The sequence below is a fragment of the Protomyctophum bolini genome, assembly GCF_963924005.1.
Source record: "Protomyctophum bolini genome assembly, chromosome: 17".
Lineage (NCBI taxonomy): Eukaryota > Metazoa > Chordata > Actinopteri > Myctophiformes > Myctophidae > Protomyctophum > Protomyctophum bolini.
In genome coordinates, this window is record NC_137878.1 from 17,943,117 (window position 1) to 17,961,872 (window position 18,756).

General features: G+C 40.6%; 2 protein-coding genes across 5 annotated transcripts in view; both read right to left on the reverse strand.

Annotated features, from left to right (window-relative positions):
• Nucleotides 1-6,171, reverse strand: part of atp9b (ATPase phospholipid transporting 9B) — a gene marked incomplete at its 5' end in the record, with an annotated part of 48,354 nt that extends 42,183 nt beyond the window's left edge. For 2 of the 4 annotated variants that reach the window (XM_080787827.1, XM_080787824.1), the window contains 3 exons: nucleotides 517-667; nucleotides 3,135-3,308; nucleotides 6,087-6,166. In XM_080787827.1, coding sequence (XP_080643953.1) covers nucleotides 517-667; nucleotides 3,135-3,308; nucleotides 6,087-6,166 — 405 coding nt within the window. Of the gene's footprint in view, nucleotides 1-516; nucleotides 668-3,134; nucleotides 3,309-3,561; nucleotides 3,681-6,086 lie in introns of all 4 variants that reach the window. The other 2 variants (XM_080787825.1, XM_080787826.1) reach the window with 2 other exon arrangements.
• Nucleotides 6,172-9,700: 3,529 nt separating this feature from the next.
• Nucleotides 9,701-18,309, reverse strand: sall3b (spalt-like transcription factor 3b; the record flags this gene model as incomplete). The annotated part of the gene is made up of 4 exons (XM_080787116.1): nucleotides 9,701-10,081; nucleotides 10,483-10,820; nucleotides 11,017-13,983; nucleotides 18,225-18,309. The coding sequence occupies 4 exons, from the start codon at nucleotides 18,307-18,309 to the stop codon at nucleotides 9,701-9,703; spliced, it is 3,771 nt and encodes a 1,256-aa protein (XP_080643242.1).
• Nucleotides 18,310-18,756: the final 447 nt, after the last annotated feature.

Below are 18,756 nucleotides of genomic sequence, written 5' to 3' on the forward strand. Positions count from 1 at the left end.
TATCTGTACAATTGCAATGTTCCATCAACTTGTAAGGAAACTGGCAGGGAAGCCCAGTACTGTATGTACTATGCCACGAGACATGGCCAAAGCATTTCCGGGGGTTCCCAGACAAAAAACGTTGAGAACCCCTGTACTAGTCAGTGAAAAATTTAGAAAACTGTACAGTCAAATGCAGTTATATTTTTAGTTTTACAAAGGCTAGTAATGTTTGTCAACTTTACCAGCCACTTTGAAAGTTAACCAACAATCGTATTGAAGTATATTTCCATTCCAAAAATTACTAGTGAAAACAATAGTCAAAAGCAGTTTGTGTCTTTTGGAATCCATCATAGACTGTGTGGAGAAGACGAAAATATTTGTTTCCTGCCCTTGTAATTACATACTCAGCACTAAGTAATAAGTATACAGTGAACCCAGCAACAACCACATGGAAAAAAGCAAATGTGACAACATATAGTATTATATGTATAATGCAGGAGGTCCAGGAAGGCCATTTTCTGAAAGCAAGCTCACCCCAGGCACAAAGGTGAAGATGTTGTACTTCTGGTTTTTGATGGCATTCCTGGGGTACTTCTCATCACACTTCTCCGGGCAGCCAAGCCATACTGTCCGGGCCTTCAGTTCCTTCTTTCTCCGACAAGTACGGAGCAAGCAATCACAGCAACTAAGTGGGAGGAACAGATATGATATGTTTGTATTTGTCCAGAGTTAACTACTTTGACAGACCAGACATTATTTCGAGGTCCGGCTCTATTCTACGGTACAATCCTATTGGTGGTAAACATTTTTATTGTGGCCACTGGGATTGACTGTATCAGTCACATTGGCCACTAGATAGAAAGTGGCCTTTGAGAGAGAATATAGTAGAACATAAATGAAGATACTCAAAGTTTACCCTGTACCTACATAGTATACACACAGGGTGAAGATGAGATCTCTCTCATAATACTGGCAGCAGGTTGACCCAGTGGTTCGTAACTGAGAAGTCAAAGCTTTGATCAAGCCTATAGCCATTTCCATGCAAGTTGTTCTGAATGAGAATGCCAGTCAAATGCATAGTGTCACATAAGAATAGAAAAGAAAATCTATCAGCTCCATCCTACATAGCTAATTAATTCCAGGGTCTTGTCAGAGTTAATTAGATCTGCTAGGTTTCTTTTGACACCATTTTATAAAAGAGGCTCTTCTAGCACTTTAAACAAGCTGAAATGGTAGTAGCACTCCAGGAGTGGCATTCCCATGCAATTGTCATTAACGTGAGAAGTCACATTCAGACATGAGGTCAGCTCAACTAAAAGACCCACACAGTGTTTCTGCATGGAGTACCGGTATATACATTCATGATATGCAATGCACAGTAAAAATCTTAATTTAACTCTGAGAGTGTGATGCCTGAAGATCAGTGGACAGAAAGCTTGCAGCAATAAATTGATTATGCACAGATTTGAGTGTGCGGAGCCTCCCTTTATTTAGTCAACTTTGAGAGTGTACAAATGTAACATTTGGTTTTTGGTTAGATTTGTATCGTCTCAGTTACAAGACAGGTTTCCTTCTGTGGACCCAGACAAGAGACATGCAAATATTGCCTTTCCCCTCCAATAATATTATGTGAAAGTTCTAATAAGAGAATTGAGGGGTTTGTGAATACATTCGCATCTCCACTTCACTGAAAACTCCAGAAAGGGCATTTAAGATTCTATCAAGCTGGAAATGGGCAAGTAGAGGGTTTTCTCCTATCTGACAAAACCAAACATTCTAGGAGTAGTGTAGGGGTCAATTCAGAGCTGCTCGGTATGAACAGGCATTAAACTGGCACCAATGGGGAACAAAAGGGACCAGCCTGGCCTGGTTTTCATGTATGCCGTCATGCTGCTCGCTTTGGCTTTTCCACCCTGTAAGCAAGTTGGCAAAACAACATAAATCCACTAAAAGACGTGTTTGTGTTGGCCATGGCGTTCTCAGTCTCTGCGCTCCCGAATTCCAGATTCATAAGAGTGATTATTTGCGCAAATGAATGCTATTCAAATAATATGCCATTTGAATAGGCAGGGCTTATTCAACGTGAATTATTTGCGTTTTATAATCCTAGGCTAAGCACACATAAAATTACTGGAAAGCATCAAACTGGTCAGCTGTGAAAAATCCGATTTGTTCATTAGTGGGGGAAAAAATCAATATGCGGTTTGGAGGGAGGAGATGCATCACCGATAACCAAACGACTCTGAAAACTTAATATTCTATGAAATTCATCCACAAACAAAAGGTACTTTTTGGGTAATGAAATGCCCCACAAACATTTGTTTACAAATGTTATTACACTTCATTGTGCTGGCATTAACAAATAGTCCTCTTTTACATGTAGCCAAAATGGTCGTTGTTAGAGGGCAAAACCTGTCAAATTAATCATTAGCTGGATAAACCATGCCATTTTGTTTGACCTTAAAAATCTTTTTGGACTGTTGGTGCGCGTCGAGGAACTCGACCAAACAACGTGCCCTTATCCTCTCTTTGCACTTCACGCACAGCTGCCGGTGCGTTTGAAATCCAAACTAAGCATCATTGGCAATACTTACTAACAATCTACACACCACGCATGCACAGTTGCACACACTAACACACATGTATTATATATACACACATGCGGGGACTGATACACAACAGAACTCTCAAAGTGTGTTGAGGTTTTGAATGGAAATGCTGTAAGTGGTTTACTGGTCCAGAGAATGAAGTGTAAAGCAATACAGTAGGTTGCTGACAAGAGATGCAAACTGGGCCTGACTCATACTGTAGCGTTGTTGTAGAACTATCCTTCCCAATGACAGTATAAGCAACTGGAAAAGCAGAAAAACTAATCAAGTTTCAATTATTTAAACATTTTCTGGTACATACACATACCCCAAAAATTGGTCCAATAGTCATACATCATCGTTAGTAATCTTTTATGTAGGTGAAAGATAAAAAGTGATATCACCATGTCGGCATGACTTGTGAGAGATCTATGCTGCAGAGATGTTGAAGTTAATTTATACTATTAATACTTGTCCTGTGATGGTCGTACTACCTAAGTGCTGTCTCAACAACATTATGAATGATTAATAAAAACACATGAATAATGAAGTGTACCACCACACCTGCCACAGAGTACTTTCCAGCCTCCTAAGAGGAACCAGCCCAGTCCTCTCTGTCTCCGGTGGACCCTGGCCCTGGGCAGGGTCTGGTAGTCACTCTCTTCACTCTCAAAGGCTTCCTCTGACATCATCAAGGGCATCTCATCCAAGTTGGAGGACTCATCCTCTAGGGAGTATCTGTGAGATAGAAGAACAAACATAATAGCAATGTTACATGATATATCAGCATATAAATACAATACAACATGTATAATAAAGAGAAATAGAGTGACATGATTAGATGATTTAATCCTAAATTACATAAAGCATAAAGGGTACAACAAACTTTTTTTTTATGTGGGGTGGACTCAGTGGGAAATTAACTGCTAAGTTTTATCGGGTTTATGCCATGTGGAAGAGTGAGGTTTTAGTTAGTACAGATGAAGCTCACTTAACATGTCAGCAAGTGCTGTAGAGAAGCCTACATCCTCCATTCACATCAGTGAGCCACCTTTAAAAGGCAGATGGCAAACAATCTTGAGCATGTAATGTCTTATTCATGAAGTCCTTCTGAGGAAGAGAAAAGGTCTGTAGTTTAACAGGTAAAGCACACACCCAGTGTAACTCACTAAAGATAAATACAACACAAATAAGCCTTACTAAATTAACCACTATCAGCCTGGGGTCCCAATTTTGGGCACGTCATTCATTACTCATTAGGCAATAATTGTCCAAAAAAAATTGCTGTGTGACACTGCCGTAAACCAAAGTATAAATCAGGCTTAAGTGGCTAAATTGTTGTTTAATACAGTACAGTGTGCAGAAAGAGTCTGCAGGCGCCCAAAGCATCGGCAGCTAAACTGTGACAGATAGGCTGCTGTGCTGTAGGCCACCAGCACAATAAACTGACTCCCTGGGGTGATATCAGACTCACTATAAAGGAGGAGAGCTTCTCCTCTGGTCTCACACACTCTGGACTAGGTTTGCATGGGCCAAACAAGAGCTTAAGCTCTCCAAGTTCTCCTGACCTAACTTATGGTCCTAATGTATGCATAATATTGCATATACACATAGTAGGGATGCTGGGGGACATGGACACAATTAAATTCCACTTGTTTAATCTGCATCCTGACTGCGTTCTGTTTCTCTATCCGAATGCTATAAAAACGGTATCCCAGTTTCAGTTCGGTTTCTGAAAATGCATTTCCTGTTTAATAAAAAGCTGGGGAGACACGGAGACTCCTGTTACTGAACAAACACTCTGTAGCAATAAGTACTATCACAATATAGAGCTTTTTAACACTTATTTTAAGTATCACAGTTGACTGACCAATTCCAGAAACTAAACATTGATATAGAATAGATCTTTCAACCTATTTTCCACCTCTGGAAAAAATATGGTAATTAATTAAGTACTTAAGTAGTACTAACATATCACTATACAAATTATCCAGTGTGCCTTGCACTCACAAAACAAGATGGACATGTGATTGTGAATGTGAACAAAGTAGCTTTAATGTTATGCTGGATAGAAATATCAGCGGAATGCCTAAAATGGTAGTTTAAATTAAGCAACTTGAACAAACAGGAGTACTTCCTACAACGCAACTTTTGTTTGGCGCTGGCGGATAATACTACACCAGTGATTCTGGAGGCACTGAGTCACAGTCAGTCACACAAACAACACGCCCGCTAACGGAGTCAGTCTTCTTTACCATCAAGTCCTGCAAGCTGTACATAAAGCTTAGCCCGAGTGGCACTGAGATACCTTCCTGGGATTCATTGATTGTACTTGGCCACTGAAGTGATTCTAAAGTACTCTCAACTTACCAACAACTGAGGTTGAGTTTTATTGATACATTTATTTTGGCAGCGCATCACAAAATCAAACAGGCTCACAACAGACATACACGGTGGCCAAAATAACACCAAAACAATGACAAGTGCCTCTCTCATAGCATACGTACACACACCGTTTAATCACAACTCAGTGTTTCTAGAGTTGGCAGTTCCTGCAACTTGAGGAGAGACTGTCCCCTCAAGCTGCTGTGTCTGAATCTGAAAACCTCTGGTATAATTTTAGTTAGGTGAGCTGCAGTTGTATACAATGTCTACAACGAACTTAATCAACAACAGTGGAAACGTCTGTACACCAAAGAACTGCCAATGTGATGTTATATGACTATATGTTATATGAGAGTTTGGTAAAGCCATTAGGTGTGGGTGGTCAAAGCAAGGGAAGACATTTACAGTGTATAACAGTGACAGCTGTTCGTACAAGTTATTGGTGTGGGACTGTGGGTGTGTAGTTATTGGCCTAGGAGTAGGTGGTCATGCGATAACTGCAATATAACTAGTTTGGTATTTACAACCCAAAGCTTGCCAGAGTCATGTGCTACTGCTCATTGGTCTCATATGACAAATGCCTGACTCTGCTGTTATATGACACAAACAAACAAAACAAAAACATATATTATGATGTAACTAGGCAGGCAACAGTCCAAATATTAAACTTAAATGAATGCCATGTGACTTTAAAAAAGGGGGATGTGTGGGCAGTGCAATGGTCAGCAAAACCTTTGTGACAGGCGTACTTTACCCAGGTCATGAATAAGATAAAATAATAATACGAAAAAAGCAATTAAGACAGAGAGGTGACATTAAAATCGCAGCTTTCATATTGTTGTGGGAGAGAAGCTACGAAGTGAAACAACAGTAGATCTACAAGCTCACACCGCGTCGTATCGCGACGCGATGTCATCTTGTGGATCTGCTCTTTTCAGCGGGCGACACCGTCGTACGATGAAGTATCGGGCCTCAGTGTCGATGACAACACTAAGCTAACGCTAATGGTGCCAGGTAACTGTGTCCACAAAAGGCCACTCTGAGCTGATGTCACTGAGCCTTTCGACATTAAAACATTGAACACACGAAACTTAAGTCTTTCTCCGAAGACTCGGACTCGCTCCTGCCTACCTTGAAAGTCTCGAAGAGTTGTAATACGGGATTCTTTTCGAGCTCTTCCGCACCGGGTTTAACGGGATGCTGTCAGCCATCTTGGCTGGGGCAGCAGTACACACGATGACGTCACTCACACGCAGAAAAGAAAGCAGACTGTTATCTGATCAAATAAAAATAAAGTAGTGTGCCGATTTGATTCTCTCTCTCGCTCTCTCGCTCTCTCTCTCTCTCTCTCTCTCTCTCTCACACACACACACACACACACACGCAATTCATACATACAACATATGTAACTGGAGAAAATAGTAATTAACAGTGTCAGTGCAATACAAGTCTCATTTTTGTATCTAGGCAAAGAGAAAAATACCAAATACTGTGGAATAAAGGAGAAAAAAATGATAAAATACAACTTCTAATGCTCAGAGTAATAGCGGCATAGTGGTCCTATATCTGTTAAATAATTGATATAAAAATATTAGGCTACTTTATTGCTGCTGGTTGGGCCTTATTACATTTCTGACCCAGTCGATGCATCATCATGAACCTTCCAGACACCAGGTCGTTTGGGACAGGTCTGCATGCTTTCTGAACCCATAGTCAGGACTAAACATTGCTGATGATAACAGGGGTCATCACTCTCCGAACCCACCTCACCCCTGCCCACTTTCACAGGCTGGAATGGCTTAGGGTTACAGAGTACAGCATCTTGCAATGGGTTGCAATGGATTTTCCAGACCCACAGGATCGCACCCAGGGTGCCGGCCCGGTTCCGGCGAGCCGCCCCACGTCCGAAACAGTAGAGAAATGACAGAGTTACCATGTGGGGGTCCCCGAACATCCAGACCCCCCAGGAACGCACCCAGGGGGTCGGGCAAGTTCCGGCGTGCCGCCCCGCGTCCGAAACGGTTGAGAAATGACAGTATTACTGTTTGGGGGTCCCTCTACTGTACTGTACTGTACTGTACTGTACTGTACTGTACTGTACTGTACTGTGTTCGTTTGTGTTGCGCACAGGTGCATCAAAAACAACCATGCTGTTTTCGTGCTCATACCCACCCAGGCACCCACCCAGCTACCCACCCTCCCACACACATAGCTCCCTCACATAGTAAGGGAGTGGTTGCACCACTCAAAAAATGGTGGACCCTAAACAAGTGTAATGTGTAATCCACAGTAACAGCCTTTGTATTGAGTTGTGCTTTCATATGATAAGGAACCATTCTGCAAACTATTAAAAAATACTTCAATCAATCAATCAATCAATCAATCAATCAATCAATATGTCCATACACAAACAAATGTGTCTGTGGCAAAGACTTGTTCTTACTCCGTGGCAAATTTTGGATTTCCATTTTCACACACCATTATTAATGTTCTTTTTTTATCATGAGACCCAACTACTGAATGTCAAGTCTCCAGGTTTGCTTCAGAGTATGACACTTATTTACCATGACACTACGTAGGAGTCCGACTAGTACAAGTCATTCTCAAATGTTTTATTTGTAAGGACCCCCTTAACTATAATGGTGCATTTTATATAGTAAAGGGTGCATTTTATACAGCGCCTTTATCCAAGGCGCTTTACATAGATTGTGCATTAAATTCACCCATTCACACACACATTCACACGATTGCAGCGGAAGCCATGCAAGGTACCAACCAGCACATCAGGAGCAATTTGGGGTTCAGTGTCTTGCCCAAGGACACTTCAACATGTAAACAGGAGGAGCCAGGATTTGAACCGCCTACCCATGGATCATTGGACGACCTGATCTACCTCTTGAGCCACAGTCGCCCCAACTATGAGTTACAGACCTGTTATTGTCATTCAGAGCCAACTCTTACTGTATGTGTTTCTGTGACATTATTGTCCACTCATTTTCTGTGTCCATGGCAAAAATTCAATTTTGACTAAAATGTCTACTACAAGCCAGCATGGCGATGACCCCTGCTGATGAAGCGGTGTTCTGTTTTTATGGACCTCTCCACTATCTGGAATAAACTCTGGAAAAAACTGCTGCAACTCTGTTAGTCTCATACTTTTAAATCACGGCTAAAGAACTATCTCTTTGCTGTTGCCTTTTGAGGTTTTTTAATAATTTCTTCTGCACTTTGATTTATGATATAATTTCTTTTGTATTATTCTGTATTTTCACTCTTAACTTTCACTTAACTTTCTTCATTTTTACTGTTTAATGCATTGTGCTTGAATGTCTTAATGATCAGTGCTTTGTGTTAAGGACATCGAAATGCTGTTAATGTGCTATCGTATACAAATAAACTTCCTTCATGGCCGATGAAGATCGCATAACGTTCTCTTGTATTATACCTTATAAAAAGGCTTGAAATGTCCGTGCTGCTCCAGTGTCCTCTCCTCCTTCTACAATTTCCCTTGCCTATACATATATTAGTAAGTGTTTATTATACAATTAGAGACAAACAGTTGGTATTGGTATTCACTGAGCTAAAGCATTCTGCTTATTATCTCTCATTTAAAAAAAAATCACATCCTTTGTGTTTACTTTTTTTTATTTAAGTAAATGGCATATGAACCAGAATATTCTCATTCAGTCTTCAGTTTCGGCCCAAAATAATCTGTAAAAATATTTTCTGTGGGTAAAGGAGATTTCCATTGTCCATCTAATTCAGTCTAGAAAAATATTGTCATTAACCTCTCATTGAAGATGCCTCTTCCTTATTTCAAAGCAAAGTTTGGGGAATAATGTAATGTAATGTTAGGCCAACACCAATAATTAAACAAATAAAATACATTAAATATATAAAAACATTATAACAAATACATTCTGTTTTTGTGTATCTTTACAGTACTTGATTCTCCTGTCTTATATAAGTGAATGATTTTATTCCAGAAATAAAAAATAATAATTTATTATGAAGGAAAATTAAATATTTTGCTGAAAATGCATAAGGTCAGGGAGTAAAGTAAATCTAGCAAAAGCAACTCAAAGTGGCATGCATTGCAAGCTGCATGAAATGAAAGACATCAACCCGTGTTGAACATTTTAGTCTGCTTAAAAATCAATGACATTAATTTTCTAAGCTATTTCCATTCAGTGTTTAAACATGAAATCACCTTAAACCCATGAAATGCCAAGCCAAGTGAGGTAGTGAACTTAACATAGACTGCAGTTTGTTCTAGTTTGTAGTCTAACTGTTTAATGAGAATGAGAGGAGATATTGTTCATCATAACCATAAGGATAGGTCATTCAAATCAGAAATATACACATTTGAAATAACATTTTGTGCTTTGCACCAGCTAGCAGCATCGGGGGAGCTGTTCAGAGAAGATTCTTGCAGATTCTTTGTATTATCGATTACATCAAATGTTCCCATTTTTAGTGTGACAACAAATCTCCTTCATAAGCACCATGGGAATTCTCAAATACAACTGAAACAACTTATCTAATGTATAGAAAATCCAAGATTCACAAATGACGGTCAAATAAAATAGTAAAATTTGAATATCCTACTACTGTATGCTTGTTCAATTGATAAAAAGTATTTTTTAAATCTGTATATAATACATTACATTACATAAGAACTGACAAGTTTTACAAATATTTCCAATGTAGTTGCATAAAGTATCTATTCATCATAAATGTTTTATTCAGTTGATCCCAATCTCTTTACTGTCATCGATGAACATAGAAAAATGTCTGTTAGCTCCAAGTTCCATGCCTGTCTTTCCTAGACCGTTTATTGAGCTTCCAGCAGTGCTCACTCTGTCCATGCCATGGAGCTGAGGAATGCCTCTGTTCTGAATCACGGATATCTCATTGTTCTTCATGGCCAGGCCGCTGGTTATAGCAGCTGCGTAGCGGTTCCAGAATCCTGGGTCTACATTCATGGCTCGGGCTGCTAGGTCCTTCTGAAACATCTCACCAAACTTCAGGGCATCTCCTCCCAGTAGGGCCATGGGGTTCTCCACTGACAGCCGACGGCCTCTCCTAGCTGGGGCATTATTCCACATATGAGTGCCCATGTGAACCTGTAAATGAATAGAGAAAAAGCCATGAAATCAACGTCATGAGCTACATATGAACCCAGGACCTTATGTGTTCGTATTATTATAAGTAACAGCACTGGTATGTGCCCTGGGCTTTAGCCGTATACTCATATTCACCCTTGCACTCCTTATATTTTTTGTTATGTAGATGTTGGAATTCATGCTCATTGTGAGATATAAAGGATGTCAACAACTGTAAATGCACATATACTGTAAATGTATAGCTATAATGATTACATTAGAGTCTAATGTATCTACAGTCACAAATGCAAAACTTTCAAAGGCATACATTTTTTTATCTATATAAATGTCTGATAAAAATAATAATAGATATCTTATATGAGCAAGGTATAGTCTGACAAACAAACACAAATCTACAATACCTTCAGATTGCCTTTAGTAGTGAAAGCTCTGCCGCAGATAGAGCAGACGAAGGGTTTCTCCCCAGTGTGCGTGCGCTCATGGATCTGCAGGGCACTGGCTGAGGAGAAGTTCTTCCCACACGCATTACAGTTGTGTTGCTTCGGGGTCCGTCTAGGAGCAGCAGGCCCAAGCAAAGATGTCATTCCTGGGCTGCCAACAGACGGATAAGCCGGAGGAATGTGGAGGCTAAACGGTGCGTGTAGCCCCTCGATTGGGTTGTTGGGCTGATTGTGCCCATTCATCTCAGTTTTTATCATGCCTGATGCACTGCTACTAATCAGGCTCGGAATGCTCTGACCTGCAGGTGAAATTAAAAAAAGGAATTGAAGTTTTGTTTAACACTTTTGTCAATAAAATATGTGTTGCAGTATTATTATTAATATAAGGCATGATCATTGTAGTAGTTATTAATTAATACATCTCTCTCAGCAATACTTAACAATAATGATTAATGACTACTCAATGCGATGCGTGTAAAGCAAATATAGCCGTACCTCGTTCTCTGCTCAGATGAAATGGCATACTGTGGGGACCCTCCTCTTTCACACATGGTTTGCCTGGCTGTATTCCCCTCAGGTCCTGTGTCCCTCCAACCCCTGATGTAGAGGTAGGAGAGTCAGATTGCTCTCTCTTCACTGAGGCTGCCAAAGGCTCTTGAGAGTCTGATCTGCTAGTTGTCACTGGAGACTTGCTCACTCTGCCTTCAAAATTGCACTGTATAGGAGATACACTGGGAGAGCTGGAAGTTTCAGAAAATGTAGGACTGCCTGCATTGTGATTTCCCAACTGTTTCTCTGTAAAGGAGCAATTAATAACAGCCCCACTGCCTATAAAACCATTAGCCAGTGACTTCATGCCAAAAGAGTGGTTCAGACCAACAGTGGAGTCAATCATTCTCATTTGGTTCTCCAGTGCTGCTATACTCGAAATAATGGCTGAGGACTTGGGGGGAGAATCACAGACTGATGCCAGGGGCTTGAAAGGACACAGACCGTCCTCCTCCATATTTTCTCCCTCATATTCCTCTTCCTCGTCCTCGTAGTCCTCCATTGAAATGTCATCCATGAGGTCATTGTCATTGCTGCTGAGGCTGTTGAAGTTGTCTCTGTCTGCCTCCTGCCCCTCTATAAATGATGAGTCTGGGATCTGACCACCCATGTGCATGCGAATGTGCTGTTGCAGCACAACAGCGTTGGTGAACTTCTTCTGACAGATGGGGCACGAGTGTTGCACACGGAGTGGAGGGTTCTCTCTGTGAACACCAATGTGAGTTTTCAGGTTGCCTTTGGTGGTGAATGCCCTACCACACACCTTGCATTTAAAAGGCCTCTCTCCGGTGTGGATGCGGTAATGCATCTTCAGCGCACTCTGGCAGCTGAGGACACGGTGGCAAAGGATACACTGGTTGGGGTCAGTGATCCTTTTATCAATATTTTCCACCAGCTGCTGAAGCTTTGAGGTTTCAGATGTTTGCATATTGTCCAGCAGGAAGTTCATGTGCTCTGAGTTAAGTGAGCGAGGTGGGGAGTCTGACACAGGGGATGCCTGCATGGTGGGCTCTGGTGTGGGTGTGCTGGAGACAGTTGGAGTGGTGGTGCTTGTGGCCACACTAATTGAGTTGGCCCTCATTCTTGCAATACAGTTTTGAGGCAGGTGTACCCCTTCTGTTTTGAAGATATTAGAGCCTTCAATATTGCTGTTAGATTGGAGAAACTCTGAAACAGGAGGGATATTAGGCTCCCTGCCTATGCGATTAGGTGACAAAGACACACATTCACCTGAAGCTGTCCTATAGGGAGATTTAACGGATGGTATTACACTTGGAGAGTCATTTGAGCTTCCTATACTGGTGAGAGTAGAGGACAACGGAACACCCATCGGGGTGGGCAGAGTTGCCACCACAGGTTTGGTATCCAGCCAGGAGGACCCTGGTTTTTCTGGAGGGAATGACATCCCATACGGAATACCAGAACTTGTTGGCACATTGTCTAAGTATTCTGGCACAGGGTAAGGGTTCATCTGAACATGAGGATACTTTTCTTTGTGCCTCTGGAAGTGAACCTTCAAGTTCCCCTTGGTGGAGAAGCGATTACCACAGATGTTGCACTTGAACGGTCTCTCTCCAGTGTGGGAGCGCAGGTGGATCTGCAGGGCGCTGTCGCTGCCAAACACTTTGGCACAAAACCTGCATTTGTGCTTGAAGAAGGGCTCCTCCGGGCCGGGCTTGGTGTCGAACAATGACACGTTGGGCAGCTTTCCCTTCCTGTGCTTCATCAAGGCGGCAAGGGGGTCGAGTGCGTTAGCTGTGGCAGCAATGCTAGCCAAGGGGTTGGGGAAAATGACGCTGCTAGGGGGGCTCTGAGGTAGAAACGGAAGGCTGGAGGATGGGCTGAGGAGGCTGTTCTGCCCCAGCGGCAATGGATTGGGGGAGTCCAATGTCTGGGTACAGCTAACGCTGGTTGTGTGTGAGCCTGTATAAGGAGGCAGCAACGTGGAAATACTACCACTTGAATTGGATGGAGGCGGGGCCATGCTTTCTGAGGAAGATGAAGTGTAGGGAGCGTCTCTAAAGTTGAATTGCACACAGGCTTCCATTTGTGAGGAGACTGGTTGCGACCTCTCCCGCACAGAAGACAAGGAAATGGAAGCCTGTCCATTAACGGCCGACGGCATTGTTCCCGACAGCGGCAGCACGGGTGGAGTGAGGAGGCCTTGAGGTGGAAACGGATTAGGAGCCAAAGATAGAGCCCTAGAAGTGGGGTTTAACGCAGACTGTGTGGGTTGTCTGTTCATGATAGCTACCTGGCTCCGGATCTGCTCGATGAGCTGCAGCTGGTGGACTTGCTGCTGCTGCAGAGCCAGCAGGTGCTCCAGGATCACTGGGATGGCCGCGGATGCCACCTTCCCTCCGGCACTTATTCCCTGGGAGAACTGGGCTACGGCCACTCTGGTGCTTTGGAGGATCTCCAGCGTCACATTTGTACTGGGCATGCTGTAGCTGCTCGCGGCCGATGTCAGATGGGAAGGACTTGACTCTGTCGAATCTTGATGCTTAGGGCTGGAGGTGGATGCTGTATGTTTGTCCTGTGGCCAGTGCTCACACTCTGTGGGCTCATCTTGGTCCCTCGCCTCCTCCAAAGGATCAAAGCTGTCGTTGTCATTTGACACCAGCATCTCTGCCGCCTCAAGCCCAGTGTCTATGGATTCCATAACGGTAGAGTCGCTGGGCACCATGCTGGGAACTGGGGAGGGTCCTTCTGGGGAATCCTCAGAAACAGGCATGGTGTCCTCATCCTTAACTATGAGCACCAGAGGGTCTTCAGTGCAGACTCTCTGATGTTCACACAGTTCACTCCAAGTGGAGAACTCAGCACAGCACTTCTCACATATGTGGGTCTCCTCACTGCAATTGTGGCTCTCCCCTCCTCTGAGCTCCATCCTCTCAATGTCCCCAAGAACACCTGCAACATCAAATAAAAAGGATACATAAATGTATTAGAACAATTGATTTGAAGGGTAAACAAAAGCTTTCATTCACCAAAACTTATTCAGTTTTTTAATGCTCATACAATTGGCAAAAAACTATTATAAGCATGAAAGTTATTTAAATTCTCAATTGGGTACATTGATTTCTAGTTGCTTTTATATAATTCAACATAGCACCACATCTGTGATTGAAAATTGAGCCTTGAATAGACCATTCAAAAAGAAACTGCAAATTGTACTTTTTGTTTATCTTCCTAGAAAGACTTGGATGAGATTTTTTTGTTTATTTATTGTATTAATAACATTCAGATAGTGTCACAACGCTGTCAATCAATGAAAAGGTTAGATTTGAGTTTTGTGATATTTCAAACTTTGTGGTAGTAATTTTCTTGTAGGTGTAGCCAGCTTCACCCACGTGGCACTCAAAATAGGTAAAACCATGAATGAAATGTAAATACAATTTAACTGAGGTTTCATTCTGACAGACTGTGAGACACATCTTATTTTCACAGGAAGTTAAGAGACGAAACAATAACAAACATGTAAAAATTATGTATTCCAAATTTTACAAGTGTGTTAAGGTGCGCTAAACTAAATTCCACTCTATTTGATAGAGATTCTGATTCCACAAGAAAGTGAAATGTACCTGAGAGCAATGAAAATATTTAATCATATACTATAAAATAATCAAATTTGGCTGAAATATCATGAAACACAATATTTGTTTTATTCTCAAGTTTTGTTTGAAAGTTGTAATCAGATCAGAATAATCATCTCAATGTATTGTCGTTACAATGTTGTTTTTAATTAGATGTATACATTTGGTTGAGATTTTAAATGTTCTGAAATCACATGTAGGCTACATATTTAAGTAACCACAACCCCCCCCCCCCCCCCCATATAGGCTACTGTATATTAAATGTTCTTTCATACTGAATATGATCTTTGATATCATATATTTAATTTTGCCTTACATAAGTGGAGTTGACATGTAGTGTCCCTCTTAAAAAGCTTATAATGATATGCTGTTACATCTGCTCAGGCTTTGGCCCATTAGGAAGCACATAGCAATACCAGATGGAAACATTCTGGGAAATTAAGGGAAATCATGATTACATACACTCCAACCTCCCATCTCTTCCATCTTTTTTTGTAAACATCAATGATCATTTTTGGTTAGATTTTAGTCAGAGTGACATACATTTGTAAGGAGAATGGCAGGTGTAATTCATTTGAAATATTATGATAAACACAAAATAATGTTTTGGGATAATTATACAGTATAAAATCTTCATTCAGAAATATAATATTTTGATAGTGGCAGAATAAAAACGTAGTAGGCTACCAATAAAGAAACTATACAGTGTGTTTTGTATGTGTGCCCTATTGTACAGTATATACGCACAATCGCACATGCATGCGCACATGCATGCACGTAGCCTACAGTACATGTGCTTATGCATGTGTGCATGACCATAATGTAACTATCACTTCTAAACAATACAATGTGCAAATCTATTGCCCCTGAGCTATATAAATGGTTATGAACATTCACATCAGAAGTGCTGACTCGGGGGCAATAGGCCTATACACTGCAGTGATTTTCACAAGATTCCCCACTTTATTGTAAAGTTAATGAGAATGTAAACAGAGATAGGTCATAAGAATAAATCCACATAGAGATACTAAATATTGTATAGGATATTCATTATTAGAAATACAAAATATATACAGTATAAGAAGAGTTAGAAGACTGTATAAGAAAGTCATGAAAATATCAGAATGGTCAGTCAGTCAGTCAGTCAGTCAGTCAACATTTAGCTATTTTAAATATATCACCTGTCACCTAACATACCGTACACTTTTTTCCCCTGTGAGAAATGCATCACAATAATTATTTTTCAACCTACACTTTCAATACTCCAATGAAGTCAATTATCTGTGTGGTTAAATTAAACTGGGTGGTCTCAAGATCATCAAGGTAGTCCACCAAACACTAAGAAGGTCATAGTTTTTTTTAGATAAGGATGCGTGCAGCCTGCATGTTCTGAAATTAACTCAAATAAAATCAGATAAACAGGTAGCTTGATGTCCACAACACCTTTAGAAATATCAAAACCTCCCACACAGTTTAAAACAACTTCCAATTCAAGACAGACCACCAACAAAAGCCAACTGTTATACACAGTAAAATCAGAGTACAAATGGTTCCATTTGAACACTAAATCAACACTCAGCATTTTACGGTGTAGGAACGGCGTGCCGATTTACGTCCACTACTTGTTGTGTAACTGACTGCTTAATGCCGTATATCCATGCAAACCCCAACAGTAATTCGGCACAGCATTAAAGCCATTTCGCCTGTTTGGTCCTATAGGCTTCAGAGGTCAATGGCCCAGATGTACTAATTGTATTATGATCCTCACATGAAGCACTTGCCCCTAGCAGGGTGAGGTAGACAAAGGTTAAGTCAGCAGGCTCAATCAAAGCCAGTCTGAGAGATAGAACTCCCTCTGTCCCTCTGTCTGTATATGGCAGGCTGGGGGGGGTGCGACTGAGAAGGGCCTCGGTCCCCTCTCAACACCTTCTCATAGCCACAAATAATAAAGTGGCATAATAGCTACACTTAAGTGGCATAATAGCTATACTGTAGTACTAAAGTGACATTATGCTGTGCAACAAAGCATGGCGCAAGAGCCATGATGACGAATGGCTGAGTTGCTGTGTTAAACAATCCTTTAAATGCATTTGATGAGAAATTATGCTATAAAAATTAACATAGACTAACGTGATCAAATTAGGTGAAAATAGAAACATATCCAAATAAATCGTTTTCCATTAAGCTTTGCAAAGGGTTAATGTCTAGACAAAAGCACATTGTGGACAATAATCTAATGTCCCATATGCAATTTGTTTGGTTGTTTTGCAGGTCAAATGTGCATGTACATTATGCTTTCAGGACAAAACTGACCAGACTATAGGTTAATTGAAAAAACTTTACTGTCTGTTGATTGATGGCCTATAAGTTACCTATAGTATTACATTTATAACAAAATAGCATGTGGTCTAATTTCTGATTATGGTCGTGAAATCACATTCCAAATTCAGACTTGAAACTCAGATTTTTCAATATATAATAATGGTGTTTAATAAAACAATTAACTATTGTAACATAGGCTACATATATGGAATCCAAACTAAAATATGTTTACTTCAAAGGGAATGTATAGGCCTATACTGTACACACACACACACACACACACACACACACACACACACACACAATATATTTAAATTAAGAATTATTAATTTAATAACATGATAACATTTTCATGCACAATAACCTTTCATTTTTCATGCAAAATTATTTCATCTCTTTCTATGGGCCAAATACCAATAGACTAACCTCCTTAAAAGAAAAATTGTGATGGCCTGTGATGTAGACTATTACAGGCCTATATAGTATTATAAACCAAATTATTATAAATCACTACAAGCAGAAGAGTGAGCTAATTTGATTAGAGCAAGCAATAGCCTTAATTCAAATTTCCATATTCAAATTAATTTCTCCTAAATAGCACTGGGTCGGTTACTTCATATCGTATTGTAATGTAAATAAGCCTACGTTGTCTTCCATTAAATGTAAATCAATTTTTTTGACAGCTACAGGGAGGCCTTGGACGTGTTTGACAATATTCAATACAATCTGAAAAGAAAGTTATAGACATCATAATATAGCTTATATATTAGTATGGGCTGTTATAGGCTATGGAATAATGGAATATATTTTTTTTAAATATATTAATTCGATATTTTAGTAGCCTATTTTTCCCGTTAAAGTTTAAATATATCCCATTTCAGGATAACGTGCCAAAAGTTGAGGCGTCTGATATTTCCATAGGGCCTGACGAGAAGAAAAATTATATTTTCAAAAAAAGTTTTAAAACAGATTATTTGCAAATAAATCGGGTTTTTTCAAAGCCAAAATTGTATAGGAAATAAAACCTAAACTTTTGTAGACTTGATTTGACGTAAAAGTAAATAGCCGTTTAAACTTACATTTAGGCATGATAAATGCAATATAGCGTATAGGCTACAATTAAAAACAAATTAAGAGATTCAATTGTTAACCGACAACCGTAGCCTATGCTCTAAAGTTAACAGCTGGAGTTAAAACAAGAAGAGACAGGTGTAACTCATTCACACATAGGCCTACCATGTTCTGAGAGGACATCAGGTTGTGCTGCTTCTTCTTCATCCGACTTGAGATGCTGCGGCTTGGCTTGTTTGCGGCGGGACATGTTGATAATTCTCGGCGAGTTGCTCCTGTCTTTTGCCGATTCATCGGCAACTAACAAATGGGACCCTTCAGCGAGAGTCGGCTCTGTGAAATAAGAGTATTAGCTGGTGTTGGCCATGGCGTGCGGATTGCGCATGTCGGCGTAATTATGATGGAGGAAGGATAATGCTTTACGACTCTTGCTGCCCTTCGATAGGTGATTGGCTCGTGTCCAGCAGATTCACACTACATATGGAAATGAGGGATGGCTTTAATAATTGCGCTGTTACTTCACTTCCTGTGTCCACCTGATTTTACGCATAACTCGCTCCACTTCCAGTTCCAGTCCCAAGTTGTCTTGTAAGTTTCACATGCGTTTTTAAGACAGTCCTCTGTCTGGTTGACTCGGTATTGACTGTGACACGATGTTGCTGCTCTGTAGACGTTAGAGGTTTTACATGTCCAAATT